The 24,440-nt window shown below is 43.7% G+C and overlaps 1 protein-coding gene across 1 annotated transcript in view; it reads left to right on the top strand.

Annotated features, from left to right (window-relative positions):
* LOC112225892 (protein FAM171A2) overlaps nucleotides 1–24,440 on the top strand; it is a 76,701-nt gene that overhangs the window by 13,366 nt on the left and 38,895 nt on the right. The window contains exons 2-3 of the mRNA XM_024390011.2: nucleotides 5,546–5,773; nucleotides 19,259–19,351. Of these exons, the coding sequence (XP_024245779.1) occupies nucleotides 5,546–5,773; nucleotides 19,259–19,351 (321 nt within the window). The remainder of the gene's footprint in view (nucleotides 1–5,545; nucleotides 5,774–19,258; nucleotides 19,352–24,440) is intronic.

The following is a 24,440-nucleotide window of genomic DNA, read 5'->3' as shown; positions in this document are numbered from 1 at the left end:
GTAATAGAAATATGACTGTCATTCATATTCCATTCACCCAGCTCAATGTGACATCGATGCTCATTTTAAACGTCACCTACCGCCACTATCACTCATTCACACCCCCTAAACCTCATCATTAGTAACCCACACGTATGCTTCAATATGTTTGTGCATCATGTCTGGGGAGGCTAAAGAAAGAATGTGTGTGAACATTGAATAACAGCTGATTTCTATTCAAATAGCCTACAGTACCTCAATTGGCAAAATCACCCATTTAAATTGAGCTGTGTAGTGTGAGAGAGGTGTGAAGTGACTGGATGAGATTTGGCCTGTAGCCAGAATGAGATGGCTCAGATCAGATCGTGGTGGGTGATGTGTGTTTTAAGCAATGGAATGGAAATGAGCCTACTGTACATACAGGAAGAGCTGGCTGTGAGCAAACATGGAAATGGGACGTTATTGGAATGGAGGAATACTTATCTTCCTATTCCAAGGCCACCCTGCTGCTCAGCTTCCCTCAGCCTTTCCTGAATGCCCATCTGCAGAGGGAGGAAAGGAAGGAGGGAGAGAGAGGGGGAGCTGGGAAAAATAGAGAGTTACCAGAGAGGGAGGGATGGATGGAGGGAGAGAGAGAGAGGTACCAGAGAGGAAGGGCAGGGGGAGAGAGAGGGGGGTGGGCTATTCTCATTGACGAAAGTTGGAGAGGCACCGCAACGAGATTTTAATTGGCATAATAGGTACATACACTTTTTAATTTATACATCACGTCTTTGCCTTACCTTTCGTTGTAGCTGGCAACATGACATTCTTGCTTCTGCTGATCCAATTTACTGTAAACATCACAGTAGCCACTAGCCAGTAACCAAGTGTAACAGAGTTAAGAATGTGCCATAAACTCACTCCAGAGCTAGCTTGAAATGTCGCGGGTGGAGCCATCAAACTGTTGGTACGTTGTCAAGGAGGGCGGTCACGTGTGTTGCGAAGCATAGGATCACTGGTTCGAGCCCAGTATGGGGCAATTGGACAGTGGAGGAAGCTAAGCAAACTGATGCCCGCAAGCAACTTTTCATCTAAAACATAACGCTATTAAACTCTTGAATAATGCAACTAAACCATATTACACTCTTGAATATTGCAACAATTAAAGGTTTTATTTCTTGTTCGTACACACATTAAATTAGCTTGCACAACTGGCTTGCTACTGCTAGCTAGTAACGTTTGCGTATCAAACATGAATGTCGACGCCTCTCATAGGAATATAAAGGTACAGTAACTTTATCATATAGTGTCGTTCATAGTATAATAGCTACAAAGCTTGCTAGGTAGAAAACTCAACTAAATTATTCCTGCATTCTCCTCCACTACATCATAATAGCTGCATTACCTAGTTAGCTGAATGTTGACATTATCTAACATTAGCTGAACCATAGCTAGATAGCTCTTAGGCCTACTACTTCAGCGTGTTACATGAAAGGTTCACCCATTTTGAGTGTTATATTGTTTTTGTGCATCTCTGAGTGATGTTCTATTAATTCCCTAGGTCATTTCCTGTTTTCACGTGTATCTGATTTTTTTGGCGTTCAAAGCTGGCAGAAATCACACGTATATAATGTAGCACTGTGATAAAGTCGCTGTCACTACACTGGAAGTTAGTGTTGGGTTTGAGCTAGCGTCCAATAGACTCCCATTCCCTACTCGAAGGAGAGCGCTCCTGGTCCCAGAATAGTTCAGAATGCAACGCGCAGCCCTTTGGCGTAGCTGTGGGCAACCTTTCCGATCTTCTCAATAGTTTATCTGCCGTAGCGAATGTTGGACTCCACTCTGTGAAGCACATTGACCTGCAGGTTGAACATGTTGAGATTGCTGACTCTTAATTTGATAGCTGTAAAAATCGCCTAAACAAACTGCACTAACTAGCTACTTTACATGCTGACATTGTTTTGGTATTGTGTGTACCTGATTTTACCAGCTAGCTAGACAACCTTATTATAACGCCGAAATTATATATTTTTTGTCACAAAAAAGATTGTTCTCACATTAGTGTTATTTTACACTGTAAATTAAAGGAATTGGCTGGTTTTGGGTGGATTTTTCCTTTAAGTTACCTTACAAACCAGGCTTAATTTTTTATAAATATTAAGGAAGTCATTATATGACGCATAAGGCTAATTGCGACTGAAAACATTGATCATTCCCAGGGGAGTTAATGAGCTTCATGCTTGCATAGCTAGCTAGATAATATATTGCCTGGATGGTGGCTCAGTGCAGCCGAAGGGACGAAAACACATTGAGATTCTTATACAGTGAGAATTTCAGAATGTAACAGCCAGCTACTGCAATCTCGTGTGAAATTGCAATAAAACAAGTCTCAAATATAATGTACATCTCTATACATTTCAGTTGTTTCATAAACATTGTTGTGCTATTGCTATTTTTACTGCACCAGTGTTGGGTTCAACGAGACAATTCTGTTTATATTGCCCTGCTTGGAGAGGGGCGAGTGTAAGTGCACAACTTCAGGAGGTAGCGGTCGAGACGTGACAAGTTTGCAAGTTTACATTACAGTAATAAGTCCATTCTCAGGATTTTGTTTGATACCTCTCGAGAATCTCCTTCAACTTTCATCAATGTAAAAGGACCAAAGTGATAGGTACCTGTAAGCCAGTTCAATGTCAGGTTTCATATTTCATTTAATTTGCATCTCATTGTATTTCCTGCCATGATTTCAGCCTTTTTGTTCTTGGCTTTGTATCCCCAAATATCAATGAGGAACTCTCAAGAACCCCAGCTTGCTGCACTGGCACAATAAGTAATATTCTGCCTCGCACTGTATGGTGGACCACCAACAACCTACTGAAGTCACAGAGGAAACGTTTTTGTGATGTGGGCACGTAGAATAGGATTTGAGCACCCCTATTGAGTACCAGTTCATGCAGTGTGATTTCCCTTATAGCTTCATGTGGGTTGTTGTGTTTGTTGATTCATGTTATATGTTAATTATGGAGATGATATCATCTTCTCGGTATGGCACCATGGAATCACTGGGCCTTGTCCTCCATGCTAGATGGAGCTGCTAAGCGACCCATTTTCCCAACATTCTTTTCTGGGGACACCTCATAGTATCCATAGCAACATGCATCAATTGAGCCATTGACCCATTTAGAATCAAAGTAGTTTTCTGAAGGACTCTCTGCAGCATGTGAACATGTGAACTGGGTTTTCTGAAGGACTCTCTCTGCAGCATGTGAACATGTGAACTGGGTTTTCTGAAGGACTCTCTCTGGAGCATGTGAACATGTGAACTGGGTTTTCTGAAGGACTCTCTCTGCAGCATGTGAACATGTGAACTGGGTTTTCTGAAGGACTCTCTCTGCAGCATGTGAACATGTGAACTGGGTTTTCTGAAGGACTCTCTCTGCAGCATGTGAACATGTGAACTGGGTTTTCTGAAGGACTCTCTCTGCAGCATGTGAACATGTGAACTGGGTTTTCTGAAGGACTCTCTCTGGAGCATGTGAACATGTGAACTGGGTTTTCTGAAGGACTCTCTGCAGCATGTGAACATGTGAACTGGGTTTTCTGAAGGACTCTCTGGAGCATGTGAAAATGTGAACTGGGTTTTCTGAAAGACTCTCTGGAGCATATGAAAATGTGAACTGGGTTTTCTGAAAGACTCTCTGGAGCATGTGAAAATGTGAACTGGGTTTTCTGAAGGACTCTGCAGCATGTGAACATGTGAACTGGGTTTTCTGAAGGACTCTCTGGAGCATGTGAACTGGGTTTTCTGAAAGACTCTCTGCAGCATGTGAACATGTGAACTGGGTTTTCTGAAGGACTCTCTCTGCAGCATGTGAACATGTGAACTGGGTTTTCTGAAGGACTCTCTCTGCAGCATGTGAACATGTGAACTGGGTTTTCTGAAGGACTCTCTCTGGAGCATGTGAACATGTGAACTGGGTTTTCTGAAGGACTCTCTCTGGAGCATGTGAACATGTGAACTGGGTTTTCTGAAAGACTCTCTGCAGCATGTGAACATGTGAACTGGGTTTTCTGAAGGACTCTCTCTGCAGCATGTGAACATGTGAACTGGGTTTTCTGAAGGACTCTCTCTGGAGCATGTGAACATGTGAACTGGGTTTTCTGAAGGACTCTCTGCAGCATGTGAAAATGTGAACTGGGTTTTCTGAAGGACTCTCTGCAGCATGTGAAAATGTGAACTGGGTTTTCTGAAGGACTCTCTCTGCAGCATGTGAAAATGTGAACTGGGTTTTCTGAAGGACTCTCTCTGGAGCATGTGAACATGTGAACTGGGTTTTCTGAAAGACTCTCTGCAGCATGTGAACATGTGAACTGGGTTTTCTGAAGGACTCTCTCTGGAGCATGTGAACTGGGTTTTCTGAAGGACTCTCTGGAGCATGTGAACATGTGAACTGGGTTTTCTGAAGGACTCTCTCTGCAGCATGTGAACATGTGAACTGGGTTTTCTGAAGGACTCTCTCTGGAGCATGTGAAAATGTGAACTGGGTTTTCTGAAGGACTCTCTCTGCAGCATGTGAACATGTGAACTGGGTTTTCTGAAGGACTCTCTCTGCAGCATGTGAACATGTGAACTGGGTTTTCTGAAGGACTCTCTCTGGAGCATGTGAAAATGTGAACTGGGTTTTCTGAAGGACTCTCTCTGAAGGACTCTCAGCATGTGAAAATGTGAACTGGGCCATTCAATGGTCTTTTGAATGGGCTAGCGTACGCACACACATACACACACGATTCTGAGAAGCACATAGTGTTAGTGTTACCCCCTACATAGTCTGTATCACGGTATGTTGAGAGTCTATCACAGCCAATAAAAGCAACTGTTAATTGCAACATTAGACCTTGGACTGTGTGTGTGTGTGTGTGATCTTATGATCATGAGAGAGGATGTGTTCCATGGAATATATTCTTGAACTCAATAACTGGAATTGTTCTGAACAGTTTTGAGGAGTATGCCTGTATGATCCAGGTCATCACAATGGGTACTAGAAAGCACATGGTCATTGCAGTGGAATCAGCCAGCCATTCTGTCCCTCCAGACAATTTGGCTGGGGTTTGGAGGATCAATCGATTCTGATGGCAGAAGTCCCAGCATGTCCTAATAGGGTCGGGCACTAGACCACTAAACTCTATGAAATGCTTTTTGATCTCATGGTTAACAATGATGAGTCATCATGACTTGTCAGCTGAGAACTAGAACACCTGAACAGAGACGAGCTTGCCTTGTCATTTACTTTATTTAGGGCAAGATGACACTTGAATTTGTTATTTAAGAACAACACATTTCCTATCGTTAGCTACAAGGGAACTTAGAAACTACAACCCAACTATATGTGAAAAAGCAGAACAATCTGTGTGCTCTCAGATTGAAATAAGAGTTCATTGTGGAACTTGTATGATGGCTTACAAGTTTAGCCTTCAACTTTTAATCAAAACCAAACAATACTTTTGTGCATTCATTGCAAATTATCCTGTAGGTTTCTGATTTAGTTTGAATAATTTAATAATTCTCGTTCCTGTCTCTCCACAGAGGTGCTCATCAGAGTCCAGGTGTTCGACAACAGTGACCTTTCACCTCTGGCAGAGACTGCAGTGGATGTTTATGGGAACCAGTCTACCTTGGCATCCAGCAAGGCTGGCAAAGATGGCGTCGTCATGGTCACCTTCCTGTACCGCCCTGGCACCTGGGTCATTGTCACGGCAACAAAACAGGGCTTTGTCACTAACTCCGCCCCCTGGCATGCCAGCCGCATCCCCTGTGAGTATTGTGTTTCATCCCTAACTATCACCTTTTCACCTCAGGAATGGAAAGAATGTAGTGTTGTTGTGGTTTACCACCATTCCATCAGTCTTATTCGTACTACTTTGTGAGGTCACGTTATGAGAACTTAATCCTCACAAAGTTCTATTTTAAATACTAATGGCTAAGCTATGCAAGTAATGGATGCATTACAATACTAATTACCAGAATCCTTTGGGACATTTGATGGAATCAGAGGCCAGTATGTCATCATAAAGGAATGTCCAACAAGCCGTCTCTGCCGATCTGTCCTCTGTGGGGTGTGGACAGTCCTATCCAGTTGTCAAATTCCTCACCCCATTTCCCCTCCATTGCCTCCTCCTCTCTGGGGCCACTGCCAGGGTGTTACCCCTGCGTTGGCACACCCCAGATGACTCCCACCGTCTGCAGTATATCTGTCTCCACCAGCCCACCCCATCTAACCCAGTTGTTGCTGTAGTTATATCCCACCCTCTGAGCTGCAAATTCATCCGTAAGGGAAAGAGCTGTCCTGTCGGCACTAGCGGCTGGAAGCCACTTAGCTGTTAGTGTTGGTCTACTTTTAGCATTAGGGCCAAAAAGGAGTCCGGGCCTGTATGAATTGTTTGTTGTCCTCCACCATCCACCTTTAAGACTTAAGTAACCCCATGGCTGCATCATGGGTCCTGGTCAAAAGTAGTACACTATGTAGGGAATAGGGTGCCATTTGGGATGCAGACCATGTCTGTGGTGTTTTTTTTTTGTTTTTTTTTTTGCGTCTCCTCTCTGACATGGCACTGGTTCGTGAGGGTAGAATTGCATGGATGCCAATGCCATCATGCCATGGATAGGGCTGTGACAATTTTTTAATAACCGTGTAATCGACGATGCATAGCTGGAGCCCTGAAGACCGTCATGAAAAGAAAATAACCGTCATAACTGTTTTAATATAATAAAAATAATAATAATAATTAAAAAATCTATTTCATATTCAAGTCGACAAACTTTACCCAAAAGCAGCAAAGTAAAAGTAATACTGGTTTACATCTAACAGCCTATCTAAGGACAAACGAAGACAAAGCCAGTTTTATAATTTTGTGTGGTGGAACAAACAGCTAACTAAAGACGGAATGTCCGGGCAATCAAAAAGATGACACGTTGGGCCCTATCCAGATTATCATACCGTCATACGTTTCTGTACCATACCGCTTAGATTTGTTATAGTTATAACTCATAAGCGGTGGTGTAAACCATACTGTTTTTCTAAATATCCCGGTATACAGTATAAACTGTATATCGCTCAAGCCTAATGGGCAGTATCCAGATTTTCATACTCTTATACCGTTTCTGTACCATACCAGGGTATATGGTATTACTGAATGTGCAAACAAGGAGTGCTATAAAAATATATATATATATATATATATATATATATATATATATATATATATATATTATTACAAAACAATTTAGGCAACAGGAATCTTTATTCAGGAGAGGTTTGAATATCTCTGCTGTAACAAAGAAGCTTGATCTTGATATCTAGCCACTTAGCTAGCAAGTTAGCAAACCAAATGTATAGCTGGTGCCCTGAGCTGGAAATGATTTATTTGACACATCTTAGATTTCTTATACTTATACTTAATTTATAGAGTGCTTAATTTGACCCGGATCCTGCCGGAACAGATTTGACTTAGTTTGTTCTGGCACCTATTTGCCAGGATTCGGTACCTCTCGCGGCACGATTTATAACTTTTTTCACAGTTCGCACTATAAAACATTCTAATAAAAGTGATCAGATTTTAGTCAAGTTGTCTCCTCGTTATTTCTTCCTCCCCAGAAAAACCATCATGTCAAAGCGCAGGGATCCTTCTGTGTAATTATCCTATCCTGCCACACTGATTACAGACCTGCTCTCATATTTCCACATGGAGGTTATGGGGAGGGCCGGTGAGGTAAGTAACTGATCTTGACACAGGACTTGGTAGTGAAGATCAGCTAGTGAAGAGGTCCCTATGTAATCTCGTCACTTAGCCTAGGCTAGTCATCTTCCTACTGAATATGAAACAAAAAATGGATTAAAAAAAGACAAATCAAGTTTGATGACATTTTTAAGTAAAAAGTCAAGAGAAAGAGGGTGAATCGAACCCGAAACCACACGGAGAACTGTCAGTGTCAGAGGAGAGAAGTGAGGAGCAAACTGCTCCTCATTGTGATGCCTTAGCTAGCAGCGCTGCTAATCCTGCCAGTTCAGCACCACCACTGGCACCTCCACTAGCTAGTAGGCCTACTAGCGAGTCAGACTCGGTGGGAGAGGGGGACGGGGAGCTGGACAGTGAATCTAATGATGAAGTGCTCAGGGCAGGTGCAGTTTGGATGGAAGCTCAGTTCAAGAGCATAACCCCTGGCTTTTCATGCAAAATTCAAAGCTGGGCTGTACAACATGCAAAAAGGTACAGTAGGGAACTTGGGTCTAGAAAATACTGGAGGGAATAAATTAGCAAAAGAGTAGATGGAATGTACAGTAACATCCTCTGCCGCCTACGTAAAAAATATATATGTTTTTGAACATAGCTGGACCAAGGCGCATTTGGTGGTAGCAAGCATTGTAGACAAGGCTAAAGAGGGTACCCAGCTTATAGTTAACATTCAAAATAGAAAAATAGACGCTACAGACAGAATCTTTCGAACAGCCTTACAAGGAGTCTGAACATCATGGCTTTGAGCAAGAAACTGACTGTTAGGAGTTAAATGGATATGACATGGGTAGAGTCACTGTGGGAGATTTTGAAAACTAAGGTAGAAACACATTTTTCCTTCACAAACTTGTTCTGTACTGTGAAGTTAATCTGAATATGCGCTTCATACTTCGTGGTGATTTCACTGAGTCCTCTGTAATCAATGCATAGACGTAACCCTCCATCCTTCTTGGCCACGAAGAAGAAACCAGGCGACGCAGGAGAAGTGGATGTGCGGATGAAACCTTGTTGGAGCGACTCTTGGATGTAATCCTCCATGGCCTGGGCCTCAGCCACCGACAGAGGATAGATGCGTCTGCGTGGAGACGCTGAACCCGCAAACAGGTCAATGGCACAGTCCCAGGGGCGATGAGGAGGAAGATAGGTGGCGCGGGTCTTGAAGAATACCTCGTGCAGGTCCTGGTATACCTCCAGGATGTTGGGCTGAAGTGCAACCGCAGGACTCTCAACTGACGTGAAACCACAGGGAATGGGATTCGGGTGGCCAGTCTGTGATTCTCATCCTCGACCATGAGATTTTGGGGTTATGGTGTTGAAGCCAAGGGAGGCCGAGGATGATGAAGATGGAGTACTCACTCTTTCCCCAGGAGGTGGAAGATCACGTGACCATCCCTCTGCTCTTGTGGATCCCGGATTAGGAAGTGCCGGACATCGCTGGAGCTGGTGCCCTCCTTGACCACAACACAGACAGAGCCCCAGCTGTCTCCGTCTTCGCCGCTCCGCTGCGGGGATGCTTGTGACCCCTTCCTCCATGGGTTCAGGCTCTGATCGAGTGTTCGCTAAGGGAGGGAGAGAAGCGACGAGAGTACCGACGGTCCCGAAGAAGGTTATCCAGAGGGATGGCCATCGCAATGAGTGCGTCCAAGGAGAGCTTGTCATCTCGACAGGTAATTTCCGTCTGGACCTCTTCGTGCAGACCTCTTCTGAATAGCGTACGAAGAGCTGGCTCATTCCATCCGCTGGATGCTGCTACTGTCCGGAAGGTGAGCGTGTACTCGGCAGCCATCTGGTCCCCCTGTTTTAATTGGAGTAGGGGCTCACCCCCCTCTCTACCCTCCAAGGGATGATGGAAGACGCATTTAAACAAAGCCATGAACTCCTCATAAGAATCTAGCCCCTCCTCTCCTCTCTGCCAGACGGCCGTGGCCCATTCCAACGCCCACCCAGTCAGCGTGATGTTAGGTGACTTCGAATGCTGGAGGGGAAGAGCGGGAGTAGACGTGACACCGGTACCTCAGACTTTTTATTCCAATATAACGCCTCTCCCGGATAACGCCCTCTCTCGCTATGTGTTCCCGGATAACGCCCTCTCTCGCACTCACTATGTGTTCCGGGACCTCCCGATCTACAAATTAAGCAGAGTACATTGTTAGTTAGTGCACCCCAACCACTGATCCCAGGGTGGGTACAATTACATTATAAATTCAGTTAATTCAGGAAGTAAAGTTTAAGTTAGTATTGGAATAAAAAGTTGGCGTTGGAATATAAGTTTCCTTCCTGAATTAACTGAATTGAAAAAGAATACTCCCAAACCATGTTTGATCCCTTCACTGATCTGGCTCCTTACCTTAGACGGTGGTGGGAATATTTCCTCTTGTTTCGTCGTAATTCATACCCCATGCCATTTGAGTTCTGAAAGCATCTGTTGTCACTCGAACAGCCAGGCGGATTGATCCAGCACACATTTCTTGTTGATAGTCTCTCTGCGACCTCCAAGCTTTTAAAAGGCCAATAAGCTTTTAACTGCCATTCATTTGCGGGCGGAGAGCTGCTTCAGAAGGGATGGAGCGTTACTGTAGCTCTTTCATCCATTATACAGCACAGCACCTTTTTGTTCCAACGCTTTTTTTTACCAGCTCTCTCTGATACGGTAGCCTACATTCAATGACATATGGTCATAATGATTGAATGAGAAACAATGTTCATCCAAGTGGTAAACCTCTTTCTTGTATTTTTGGTTTTATTTTTTTGTTTTCTGTTTTTGTGTTTCTCCTTTTCACAAACCTTTTTAATTGCTCTTCCATTTCATGCCTGCGTTTGTACCCAGCCGTTGTTGTCTCTGTCAACAAGTTCTCTCCACAGAGCACACACACTGTCAGCACACACTGACTTAACATTGTAATTATGGGTATACAGAAATAGACAAACTTCAATGTTCCCAAGTTCCCAATCCCTGCCTATTACCCCAATTAAGTTTCCACGGATTCTGGAATCATTCTGAAGTGAACTGGATTGATTAAATGATCTTCATTTGGAATATATTTCATAATATATTTATTCTCTATAGGTCAGTACTATAATCCCATTCTATTTAATTACAGTATATCCATTTAAATTCCTGAGCCATTTTAATAAGGCACTGTATGGAAATTGGCGAGGGCTGCAGAGTGCTGACAACAGAACAGAATAATGTCTTTGATGTTTGTGATAATGAGGGTCTGTTTGCATTTCACAAACTTTATAGAAAAGAAAGAAATCACAGAAATCGGAAAAGAGATGCTAGCCTGGTCCCAGATCTGTTTATATAGTCAACTCATATGATCGTTATCATAGGGTAGGATTTGGCAAGACAGATACAAACATATCTGGGACCAAGCTGGAGGTATACAGCCGTTTTGTCCCTATCACAATAACTACCATATATGTGTAAAACACAAGTTAAACAATAACTATGTGTAAACTGTGTGTAAACTATAACCATGACTCAACAATCTGAGAGAGGATGTGGGTCGGCCCTGCATCCTTTGTCCCCTTATGCTTTCAAACCCAAAACGCCTTCCCCCTTTGAGAGATGTCTCTTCAACAGTCTCCGTCAGTAGTGTTCTGTTCATCACTGACTATTCTCCTTGCATATTTTATTACCATCGGTCTAAGAGAAACAGCCCGGCTAGGCCATCCCCTCCAGCCCTTCCATAATCTGTGGTTGTCATGCAAGTCCCAGGGATGGATAACGCACCGCAATCACTGATACAGTGTCTTACAAAAGTATTCACCTCCTTTGTGTTTTTTATTTTGTTGCATTACAACCTGTAATTTAAATAGATTTTTATTTGGTTTTCATGTAGTGGACATACACAAAATAGTACAAATTAGTGAAGTGAAAGGAAAAAAAGGACTTATTTTGGAAAATAAAAAACGGAAAAGTGGTGCGTGCATATGTATTCACCCCCTTTGCTATCAAGCCCCTAAATAAGATCTGGTGCAACCAGTTACCTTCAGAAGTCACATAATTAATTAAATAAAGTCCACCTGTGTGTAATCTAAGTGTCAGATGATCTGTCACGTGATCTCAGTATATATACAACAGTTCTGAAAGGCCTCAGAGTCTGCAACACCACTAAGCAAGGGGCACCACCAAGCAAGCGGCACCATGAAGACCACGGAGCTCTCCAAACAGGTCAGTTTGGAGGTACAGATTATAAAAAAATATCATAAACGTTGATCATCCCACGGAGCACCATTAAATCCATTATTAAGAAATGGAAAGAATATAGCACCACAATAAGCCTGCCAAGAGAGGGCCTCTCACTAAAAATCACAGACTAAGCAAGGATAGCATTAATCAGAGAGTCAACAAAGAGACCAAAGATAACCCTGAAGGAGGTGCAAAGCTCCACAGTGGAGATTGGAGTATCTGTCCATAGGACCACTTTAAGCCATTACACTCCACAGAGCTGGGTTTTACAGAAGAGTGGCCAGAAAAAAAGCCATAGCTTAAGAAAAATAAGCAAACATGTTTGGTATTCGCCAAAAGGCATGTGGGAGACTCCCCAAACATATGGAAGAAGGTACTCTGACTAAAATTGAGCTTTTTAGCCATCAAGGAAAACACCTCTCATCACCCCGAGAACCAATCCCGTTTTTCATCGGTAGGGAATGGGAAACTTTATCAAATTAAATTCTTTAAGAATTTAAGGAATGATCGATGATGCTAAATACAGAGAAATTCTTTAGGGAAACCTGTTTCAGTCTTCCAGAGATTTGAGACTGGGACGGAGGTTCACCTTCCAGCAGGACAATGGTCCTAAGCATACTGCTAAAGCAACACGCAAGTGGTTTAAGGGGAAACATTTAAATGTCTTGGAATGGCCTAGTCAAAGCCCAGACGCAAGTGGTTTGACTTAAAGATGGGTACACCAGAAACTAATTTGAAGGAGCTAGTTTTTTAATTTCAGGTTGTAAGGCAACAAAATAGGACAAATTGCCAGTTATGCACGCTCAAGTTTTCTGGGGTTTGAATATCTTTGGTAGGCATGTTGTGTAAACAAGGCACTATTTTATGTTTTAGGACAAATTGTGCAGGCACTGAGACGAGGTGCCTCTTGCTTACAGCTCTGATCGACTCAGCTGAAGTCAGGGGGCCAAACCTAAACTGTGTCCAATGCAAGGAGAATAGTCAGTGATGAACAGAACACTACTGACGGAGACTGTTGAAGAGACATCTCTCAAAGGGGGAAGGCGTTTTGGGTTTGAAAGCATAAGGGGACAAAGGATGCTGGGCCGACCCACATCCTCTCTCAGATTGTTGAGTCATGGTTATAGTTTACACACAGTTTACACATAGTTATTGTTTAACTGAAAGGATGGATGATACAACTGATGTCTCGGAGGCATTTTAGCATTGCTTTATTGTAATGTTCACTCTCTGTTCCCTAATGTGGATTCTCACTCTCTCTCTCACTTTTCCATCTCCATCTGTCTTTCCTCCCCATCCCCCTTTTCTTCTCCCCTGTGTCAAATGCACCTGTTTTTTTTTTTATCCCTCTGTCACAGTCTTTTCTGGCTCTGGCTCTTGTCTCTCCCCCCATCTGTGCCTCAGGCCCAATGCTGTATATGCTCTGCTCTGACAAGCAGTCACCTTTCCTTTTTTTCTGCTTCCCATGGTGGAGAATATTAAGCACTTTGGGATCTGTGTGTGTGTGTGTGTGGTGTGCGTGTGTCCGTTTGCAATCTGTCTGCGTGCGTGAGAGAAAGGGGTGAATGTCCCAGTTCTCTCAGTTAAAGCAGCAACTGTGAACCTGGGGTGGCGTAACCTGCCAGGCTCACTCTAACAGTAGCTCCTAGCTGTTGGAAAGCATCCACCCACTCAAAGGGCATACTCATACAGCCTAGTAATTCAAGCTGCAGGGAACGGTGTAAACTGCATGGTGCATCGACTTTCTTTCTAAACCACGGTGACTGCAATACAGACATCTGCACACAAAGCGTTCCCTTTATCGAATGATCAGCATTTAACGTACAGGACACAGTCTATATCTTTCCAAGCTGTAGACATATTGTGCATCCAATAAAAATTAAATTATTGTATTTTTAGCTCTTGCAGAATGCATCAAGCAAATGACAACTGTATACCAATTGACCAATGCAGATGAGTGTGCACTTGGTTTTACTGCGAGGATCTGTGCAATAACAAAATTCACAAAAAGCGTGAATTTTTTTTTGAGTCCTTGAGTACATGATCTCTCTGCTGCTGCCTTATGCACACAGACTTACACAGCGGGGAGAACAAGTATTTGATACACTGCCGATTTTGCAGGTTTTCCTACTTACAAAGCATGTAGAGGTCTGTAATTTTTTATCATAGGTACACTTCAACTGTGAGAGATGGAATCTAAAACAAAAATCCAGAAAATCACATTGTATGATTTTTAAGTAAACAATTAGCATTTTATTGTATGACATAAGTATTTGATCACCTACCAACCAGTAAGAATTCTGGCTCTCACAGACCTGTTAGTTTTTCTTTAAGAATCCCTCCTGTTCTCCACTCATTACCTGTATTAACTGCACCTGTTTGAACTCGTTACCTGTATAAAAGACACCTGTCCACACACTCAATCAAACAAGACTCCAACCTATCCACAATGGCCAAGACCAGAGAGCTGTATAAGGACATCAGGGATAGAATTGCAGACCTGCACAAGGCTGGGATGGGCTACAGGACAATAGGCAAGCAGCTTGGTGAGAAGGCAACAACTGTTGGCGCAATTATTAGAAAATGGAAGAAGTTCAAGATGACGGTCAATCACCCTCGGTCTGGGGCTCCATGCAAGATCTCACCTTGTGGGGCATCAATGATCATGAGGAAGGTGAAGGATCAGGCCAGAACTACACGGCAGGACCTGGTCAATGACCTGAAGAGAGCTGGGACCACAGTCTCAAAGAAAACCATTAGTAACACACTACGCCGTCATTGATGAAAATCCTGCAGCGCACACAAGGTCCCCCTGCTCAAGCCAGCGCCATGTCCAGGCCCGTCTGAAGTTTGCCAATGACCATCTGGATGATCCAGAGGAGGAATGGGAGAAGGCCATGTGGTCTGATGAGACAAAAATAGAGCTTTTTGGTCTAAAATCCACTCGCCGTGTTTGGAGGAAGAAGAAGGATGAGTACAACCCCAAGAACACCATCCCAACCGTGAAGCATGGAGGTGGAAACATCATTCTTTGGGGATGCTTTTCTGCAAAGGGGACAGGATGACTGCACCGTATTGAGGGGAGGATGGATGGGGCCATGTATCGCGAGATCTTGGCCAACAACCTCCTTCCCTCAGTAAGAGCATTGAAGATGGATCGTGGCTGGGTCTTCCAGCATGACAACGGCCTGAAACCCACAGCCGGGGTAACTGAGGAGTGGCTCCTTAAGAAGCATCTCAAGGTCCTGGAGTGGCCTAACCAGTCTGCAGACCTGAACCCAATAGAAAATCTTTGGAGGGAGCTGAAAGTCCGTATTGCCCAGCGACAGCCCCGAAACCTGAAGGATCTGGAGAAGGTCTGTATGTAGGAGTGGGCCAAAATCCCCGCCGCAGTGTGTGCAAACCTGGTCAAGAACTACAGGAAACGTATGATCTCTGTAATTGCAAACAAAGGCTTCTGTACCAAATGTTAAGTTCTGCTTTTCTGATGTATCAAATACTTATGTCATGCAATAAAGTGCAAATTAATTACTTAAAAATCATACAATGTGATTTTCTGGATTTTTGTTTTTACATTCCATCTCTCACAGTTGAAATGTACCTATGATAAAAATTACAGACCTCTACATGCTTTGTAAGTAGGAAAACCTGCAAAATGGGCAGTGTATCAAATACTTGTTCTCCCCACTGTAGCTCAGGGGGTACATCAGTAGCAGCAACACCCTGCTTCTTCTCAATAACAGATGGGCATTAGCCTGATTAACCCAGACTGAACACTGTTCTTAATGGTGCATTCAGGGTTCAGTCTGGTTAAACCAGGCTAGATAGGCACTGGGCGCTGCAGCTTACTCATGTGTCCTGGAGAGTAGCAAGCACTTGCTACAGCTTCAGAGGGTCCAGACAGCCCAAGATTATACTGGTCAGTGGGTATAGTCAGATCCCACATTCTGGAGAAAACGATGTCCAAATGCCACACAGTTGAGTTGTCATTCCTGCTGATGCTGAGCCAAGTAATGAATGCCATTCAATAACCTTACTCTACTTCAGTATTTCCCAAACTATGGGGCTCGTCGGGCACCCCAAAACTCAGTCCTGCTTTCAACTTCCTATTACAAGTTGTGATAGTACGGCTATTCCCAAACCCCCCAGAGTTACGCGCAATGCCGTCGTGGGTGCGCCAAATAGTCCATTTAGATTTTCCAACAGGGCTATACATTTGGGAGATGTTTTTCTCATGCCCGAGTAGCCTCGTTTCACTGCCATAAATCAAATTAAACCATCTAGTGTTCAGTGAAATAACAACACAATGTAAAATACAGGTAACACAATCAAATAATTAACATCCAATCACATTAACCATTACTCTCTTGCGTGAATTCCACTATCTGTCCGTATGTAGCCAAATGTAGCTGCTGCTCATTCTGTTTGTTTGAAAATTGATAAATGGGTAAAAAAAAGTAAGGCTTGCATCCATAGAGACACGTACCAGCTCTACTGGTAGTACTGATACTAGTACTGCTACTACCTGCAGTACTACACCTGCACCTGTCAGTGACACAAGTTGTTCTGCTTCCACGAGCTCATCCAATGCTATCATCAGTAGTTCTACTTTTGTTGCTAGCCCAGCTAGCATGGACACTGACAGTTGTGAATCTGATGCAGCCGATGAGCTGCTGCCCCCTTAACCGGGAAAGCATCGAACAACAGACAGGGTCGTTGGACCATTGAAAAGGCGCAAATATGATGAACTAGATTGATTTGGGGTTCATTTATATTGGGAGTAGTGTCTTTCCTCAGCCACAGTGTGTTATATGTGCAAAAGTATTATCTCACTACTCAATGAAACCTTCACTCTTGCGCAGCCATTTAGAAACTAAACATGCCCATTTGAAAAATAAGCCACGGAAGTTTTTTGAGCGAGAATTAAGATGACTTTCGAGTAGTAAGTCATGTATAAAAGCAACAGATACCATTAACAAGAAGGGGCTAGAAGCTTATTATATGGTGAACTACTGAGTGGCTAGGACCAGCAAGCCCATACTATTGTAGAGGACTTGATTCCTACTGCTGCCGTGGATATGGCTGGGAAAATGCTGGGGGAAAAGGCCAAAAAAAACTATACGGACAATTTCTTCATCAAGCAACACTTTTTTTCACGACGCATCAGTGACATGGCAGGAGATGTTTTGAAACAATTACTGCTTCGCATACAAGCCAGTGAATTCTATGCGTTACAGCTGGACGAGTCAACAGACGTGGCGGGCCTGGCACAGCTCCGGGTATATGTCTGTTTCAGCTGGACGAGTCAACAGATGTGGCGGGCCTGGCACAGCTCCGGGTATATGTCTGTTACAGCTGGACGAGTCAACAGACGTGGCGGGCCTGGCACAGCTCCTGGTATATGTCTGTTACAGCTGGACGAGTCAACAGACGTGGCGGCCTGGCACAGCTCCTGGTATATGTCTGTTACAGCTGGACGAGTCAACAGACGTGGCGGCCTGGCACAGCTCCTGGTATATGTCTGTTACAGCTGGACGAGTCAACAGACGTGGCGGCCTGGCACAGCTCCGGGTATATGTCCGTTACGTTTATGGGGAGTCAATTAAGGAAGACATCCTCTTCTGCAAACCACTGGAAACCAGGACAACAGGAGAGGATATTTTTAAAGGACTGGACAGCTTTGTGACATCAAATGGACTTTGGTGGTCAAAATGTGTTGGTATCTGTACTGATGGCACACAAGCCATGACAGGAAGACAGTGGAGTGGTAACGCGCGTGCAAGCAGTTGCTCCCGACGGCACTTGGGTACACTGCAGCATCCACCGAGAGGCTCTTGCTGCCAAGGGAATGCCGGACAGCTTGAAAGATGTTTTGGACACTACAGTGAAAATGGTTAACTTTGTTAAAGCAAGGCCCCTGGACTCTGGTGTATTTTCTGCATTATGCAATGATATGGGCAGCGACCTTGTAACGCTTTTACCACATACAGAAGTGTGCTGGTTATCAAGGGGCAAAGTAGTGACACTTTTTTAAATTCAGAGACAAGCTTAAAGTTTTCTTTACTGACCATAATTTTCACTTGTCTGACCGCTTGCATGATGACGAGTTTCTCACACGACTGGCCTATCTGTGTGATGATCTGAATCTAGGATTACAGGGACTCTCCACAACTATATTCAATGTGTGGGACAAAATAGAGGCTATGATTAAGAAGTCGGAGAGTCCCTGTAATCTTTTCTGTCTGCATTAACGAGGACAACACACAGGTCTTTCCAACATTGAATGATTTGTCTGTGTGCAAATGAACTCAAGCTTATGGACAAGGTCAAATGTGATTACAAGGATGGCAACAACAAAAAAACATTTGAGAGTGTGCTGACCCTGGTGCTAGAGGGGGTATGCAGCTGGAGGTTGAATGTTTGAAGGGGTACAGAACTATAAAAAGTTTGGGAACCATTGGTCTACACCCTTTCGAGATATAATCCAATATCCAACATGTAACTCTCTTGACCAGCAAAGCATACACATGTCAGGAGTGTAAAGACGGCACACATCCTTCCACACCTCCTGAACACAGGCGAAAGGATAGAGAGGCTTGTCAATGTCAAGAGTGTTTTGAACCCATCCTGAGCGCTTTCCCTCTGGGTGGATTTCAATGCCTCGTCACAATCCTCTTTTCAAAAAGAAGCTCAGATGTTAACGAACGGAGACTGTTATTGCTCATTAACTCTAGTGGACTCGGGTTGCAAACACACACACACACACACACACACGAGCACACACTCCTTACAATCTGACTGTCAGAGAGGGAACTCTCAGGTGGGATGCACCAGGATTTCCTCACCTCACTATACATAAAGAGTATACTCTGTGGACAGCTGAGGAATGAGGTGGCCTGGTTTCTTTATGTAACCCCACGCCAGGTGAATTGTTGTCTTGCTGCATAGCTGGAAACACTTTGTGAAGGGAGAAATGTAGGTCATGACTGTCGCTCTGGGTTTGATAAACATTGTTTTGTTATGACTGGGGGTGAGGACCATAGAACAGCAGTCAACAGAGACAGGTGTCTGTCTGATTGATGACTGATCTGTCATAACTAACTCATGTTGGTTTTGTTTCTCTCTTTCTCCTCTCTTTCCCTTTTCCTCCTCACTTTTCCTTCCTCTCCTTTTTCCTCTCTCTTTCTTTCTCTCTCTTCTCTCTATCTTCTCTCTTTCTTTCTCTCTCTTCTCTCTCTCTTCTCTCTTCTCGCTCTCTTCTCTCTCTCTCTTCTCTTTCTCTCTTCTCGCTCTCTTCTCTCTCTCTCTCAGTGTATGCTTCAGTCAGCCTCTACTTGCTCCCCCAGCGGCCTGCGACCCTGATCCTGTATGATGATGTAGTCCAGATCCTGCTGGGATCCCCAGGTGAGTCTCTACATACTATACCTATCTGTACCTGCCTGGTCCTGTATGTGGTTCTGTATGGCTCAGTTGGTAGAGCATGGCATTTGCAGCACTGGGATTGTGGGTTTGTTTCACGCCCCCCCCCCCCTTTGTCCTTTGTGAAATGTATGCATGCATGACTGTAAATCACTTTGACTAAAAGTGTCCTCTCAATGGCATATACAAAAATGTTAAATAAATATCTGTCTCCACACTATACTTACTGTCTACTTTTACATATCTCCCCTCTTCTTCCAAAGGAAAATATCCATTACAAAATGTCTGGCTTGTAACTTTTCAACTCTTCTCCATATGGCCTTAGATCAGTAATCACACATTTTGAGGGCCCAAATATATTTTCACAGTGGACTGTTAGCGTAGTAGCAGTGCTTGATATAACACATAAAGCATAGCATTAAGTTCAGTGCACAGATAGAACAGATACTGTATTATGGCCCTACTATGGCCACTGAGTGTCCGGCATTGCAATCAGCCATCAACCGTTGAGGAAATGCTTCCTTTGAAATCAATGAAAGCTGCTTCACTGCCCGTGTTGCTTTCACGTTGCGTCACGTCCAATGACAGTGTTCAAGTTCAAAGATCGGCAAGGTAAAATGTTCGATGTCTGGCCTCCCGAGTGGCACAGTGGTTTAAGGCACTGCATCGCAATGTTGCGGCGTTGCTACAGCCCGGGGTCATTTTTTTAAATAAAAAATCTTGATGGCTGACGCGTGCGTTCATTTTATCATGTGAATTTAAATAATGATGTCAGAAGATGCTACTTCTACTAGCTAGCTAGCTACATTGACTAGGTAGGTTCAGGACAACCACTAGTTTAGGACAACCACTAGCAACAATATAAAAGTGCATTATGCAGAAATCACTCCGCCATTTCCTGGTTGCTAAAATTCAGTTTGTGACAAAACAAGCCCAGAGAATCATTGTACCATCTAAACTGTTGTGAAATATATTTTCAATAACTCAAAATATAGCTTTTTCAGCTTTTTGAAGCTTGGCGTACAAAACCGAAAGTAAAAGAGGCAAAAACAAAACTTAAGAACGGGAAGCACAGAAATAGAGCACCTACTGTAGAGCAGATCTACCACTTCTTAGACTTGTTTTCAAACAGAATGACTGATCTATAACTCTTGAGAATTTGGCCAGGTCACCCAAAAAGTTACATATTGTAGATTTAATGAGTATCTGTGAAAAACTGGACCAAAGCTATTGTACTTATGCACAATAAACAGTAGGCAAAATAGAATAGAGACGCTCTCCCCCTCTGCTCCTCTCCACTCTCAAAACATAGCTCTGTGTAGCAGGTCAAATGCAACAGCAACACGCGTATAGTGGAGCTGAAGAGTAAGTGGCAGAACAAATGGAGCTTGCTGTCCTCTAACAACGCAAGCCTCTCTGTGTTCAAAGCCAGTTTCATCACTAGTACATCACCCGGCCGCTAAACTACAGCATAAGAGAAACATGCTTTTATTGCCAAATCAGGTAATCGCAGCTCTTAGTCGTGTGTGTGTGTGTGTGTGCCTGTGTGTGTGTGTGCGTGCCTGTGTGGATGGTGTGTGTGTACATGCATTCATGCTTTTGTGTGGATGGTGTGTGTGTGTGTGGATGGTGTGTGTGTGTGTGTGTGTGTGTGTGTGTGTTTACTACTCAAATCCAATAAAATACACTTGTAGCTTTCCACATTATTGATAGGGCCAATAAACCAGCAATGCAGAAGATGAAGCACCCAAATTAAATCAACCTAGATACAACACTGTATCTGCCTCAAGGCATTTCTAGGCAAACCAAACAGGCTATAAATGTCTTCCAGAATTTACACCTGTTTAGCAATGGGCTGGGTGTAAAGGGCCTGCTTTGTTAATCTCTATGACCTCAATTAAAGAAAGACCTGTAGATTCACCAGTCATATTTCCGTATGATTTTAATAATTGCTTTCACAGTGGCAGCAGTGCGTACTATTGTTGTGTTGTTATAGCCCACGTCATGGGATGTGATAGATAAGTCTCTGTTTAATGATTGCCTCTGGGGGTGAAAATCTAATTCAATCATGTGTATTTTTAAAGCCCTTTTTACATCAGCAGTTGTCATCTAGTGCTTTACAGATGCCCAGCCTCAACCCAAAAAGAGCAAGCAATGCAGAGGCAGATGCACAGTGGCTAGGAAAACAATCATGGGGATGTGGGGGATGTGTTTCGGGTAATGCTGGGTAGGAACAATACCGGATAATTTAAGAAAATAATGTTCTGTCTTTACCTCTATATTCCTCTTAAATATTCAGTATGAGGTGTTAGTAATAATCACAGTGTACACCTCCCTGTCTTCTCACCCTTCTTCCTCATTCTCTTCATCTCTGTCAGTTTCTCTGCTTACGTCAACAGTACAGTGCTGTACGTGGTGCCACAGCCAAGTGAATTAAATATACAATCATGGCGTCATCCCTCAACGTCCTGTCACCTTTCCAGTCCAATGAGGGAGCCAGAATGATGTAATCCGCTCCACCCAAGGCCCCTCAGGAAAGCTGTACACGTGACACGCTCACACTTTCTCTGTAGTTCATGCTCTCTCTATTTCTCTCTCTCTCTTCCTTTCTTTCTCGCTCTCTGTCTCAGACCCACACAACACACATTCTCTCTACTGTCTATCAACTGAATTTCTATACCTCCCCAACCTCCTCTCTCTCGCTCTCTCTCTTTCTCCCCCCCCTCTGAACTGTCATGCCCAGGGCCCCTGGCAGTTTTCCCTTATCTCCTTAATGATCCCAGAATCTGGGACTGACTTGACTGTACAGTATGTGTGCGTGACAGGATGAGAGGCATTTATTGTGACTGCAACACATTGATTTTTGTACCAACAGCCTCAATGAGAGCCCTGTCTGTCCCCTTTAATTATGCCCCAGACAGCTTTCTCTCTTCCTCTGCTCTTCCCGCTGTCAAGAGGACCTTTCATGACATAATTGACTAAATATTACCCCCCCCTGTGGGGTTTTAGTAGTGTGTTGGAGATTTATGTGGCAAGGAAAGGCATCCTTTACTTGTTCAATTGATTTGGGTCTACCTGAGGTAGTTGTATGTACAACTGTTGTACAAACTTACCCCACCAGACATGCCACCGCCAAATCCAGATAAAACTCCCTTCTCATCTCATATTGCTGAAATGAACAGCCAAGCTGGTTTCAAAAACCAGATAAAGCAACACCTCACGGCACAACGCCTCTCCCCTATTTCACCTAGATATTTTTGTGTACTGTATGTATTGATATGTAGGCTATGTATGCCATTTTTTATTTATTTATGTAGTTCTTGTCCTTGAGCTGTTTTTCTCTATTAATGTTCTGTATTATGTTTCATGTTTTGTGTGGACCCTAGGAATAGTAGCTGCTGCTTTTGCGACAGCTAATGGGGATACTAATAAAATGCAAAAAAAATACCCAACCGGCTCCAATGACCAGCTACCCCTGTGTTCTTAGTTAGTTAGTCAGGTTGGAATACTACTTAATTATATCAGGGTGAGATACAGTTACGCAACTTTTATAGAGGGACATGAATGGAGGATGTGGTCGTTTTGCTGACACACTTACACGTACACACTTACACATACACTCTCTCTCACACAGGCTCTCACCCTCTCCCACTCTCTCCCGCTCTCTCTCAATGCCTCCAGAGTATTCTTGCTCAGTCAGTTAAGCAGCAGTTCAGCACGTTTTCTCTGCTGTCTCTTTAAGCGGTAGAGCCGAGACGCTCAGAAGGACGAAGCACGGTAGTGTACCACAGCGAGGGCCCTAGTAACAGGGAGAAGAAAGACAGTAGATCCCTGTGCTGATGGATTGGAACTGATGAGAGGCCATCTGAAAGTGCAGCTCTCAGTGCTAAGGCTGGTCACCATGGAGACAACCGGTGGCAAGAAACGAAAGAGTTTTGAAGAGGTGGAGGAGTGCCAATGAGAGGGGAGAGGAGCTTTTCAATCTGTGTTTGACAAAACCCAAAATGCTGTCTTTGGTAGAATGGGATTGTTAGTGTGGCTGTGTACTTGAAAGCATGCAGCACGTGATTGGTGTAATTAAGCTCTGTAATCACAAGGTATGTTAGGTATTTGGTCAACATTGTAGCCTGTTTAATTGTTATTCCACTCTGTGTTATTGGCATTATGGTTGAAACGTCATTGCACAAGTAGTAGCAGCTACTGGATATCATTCAAGGACAGCCTGCAATAAAGGCATCATTGTACAACCTTGATATGTTTACCTCTTTTCTTACATTGTTTTTAAAGATTATTCAATATACGTTAACCACATAACACATCCACCTCTACGCAGACGACACCATTCTGTATACATCTGGCCCTTCTTTGGACACTGTGTTAACAAACCTCTAAATAATGCCATACAACACTCCTTCCGTGGCCTCCAACTGCTCTTAAATGCTAGTAAAACTAAATGCATGCTCTTTAACCGATCGCTGCCCGCACTCGCCCGACTAGCATCACTACTCTGGATGGTTCTGACTTAGAAAATGTGGACTACAAATACAAATACCTAGGTGTCTGGCTAGACTGTAAACTCTCCTTCCAGACTCATATTAAGATACCCTCGTAAAACTGACTATCCTACCGATCCTCGACTTCGGCGATGTCATTTACAAAATAGCCTCCAACACTCTACTCAGCAAACTGGATGCAGTCTATCACAGAGCCATCCGTTTTGTCACCAAAGCCCCATATACTACCACTGCGACCTGTATGCTCTCATCGGCTGGCCTTCGCTACATATTCGTCTTCAGACCCACTGGCTCCAGGTCAACTATAAGTCTTTGCTAGGTAATGCTCCGCCTTATCTCAGCTCACTGGTCACCATAACAACACCCACCCATAGCACCCGCTCCAGCAGGTATATCTCACTGGACATCCCCAAAGCCAATTCCTACTTTGGCTGCCTTTCCTTCCAGTTCTCTGCTGCTAATGGCTGTAACGAATTGCAAAAATCACTGAAGTTGGAGACTTACATCTCCCTCACTAACTTTAAGCATCAGCTATCTGCGCAGCTTACCGATCGCTGCAG

Source organism: Oncorhynchus tshawytscha, linkage group LG27 (genome assembly GCF_018296145.1).
Source record: "Oncorhynchus tshawytscha isolate Ot180627B linkage group LG27, Otsh_v2.0, whole genome shotgun sequence".
In the NCBI taxonomy this organism is placed as follows: Eukaryota; Metazoa; Chordata; class Actinopteri; order Salmoniformes; family Salmonidae; genus Oncorhynchus; species Oncorhynchus tshawytscha.
The sequence above is the reverse complement of the archived record's forward strand: the minus strand, read 5'-3'. Positions and strand labels throughout refer to the sequence as shown.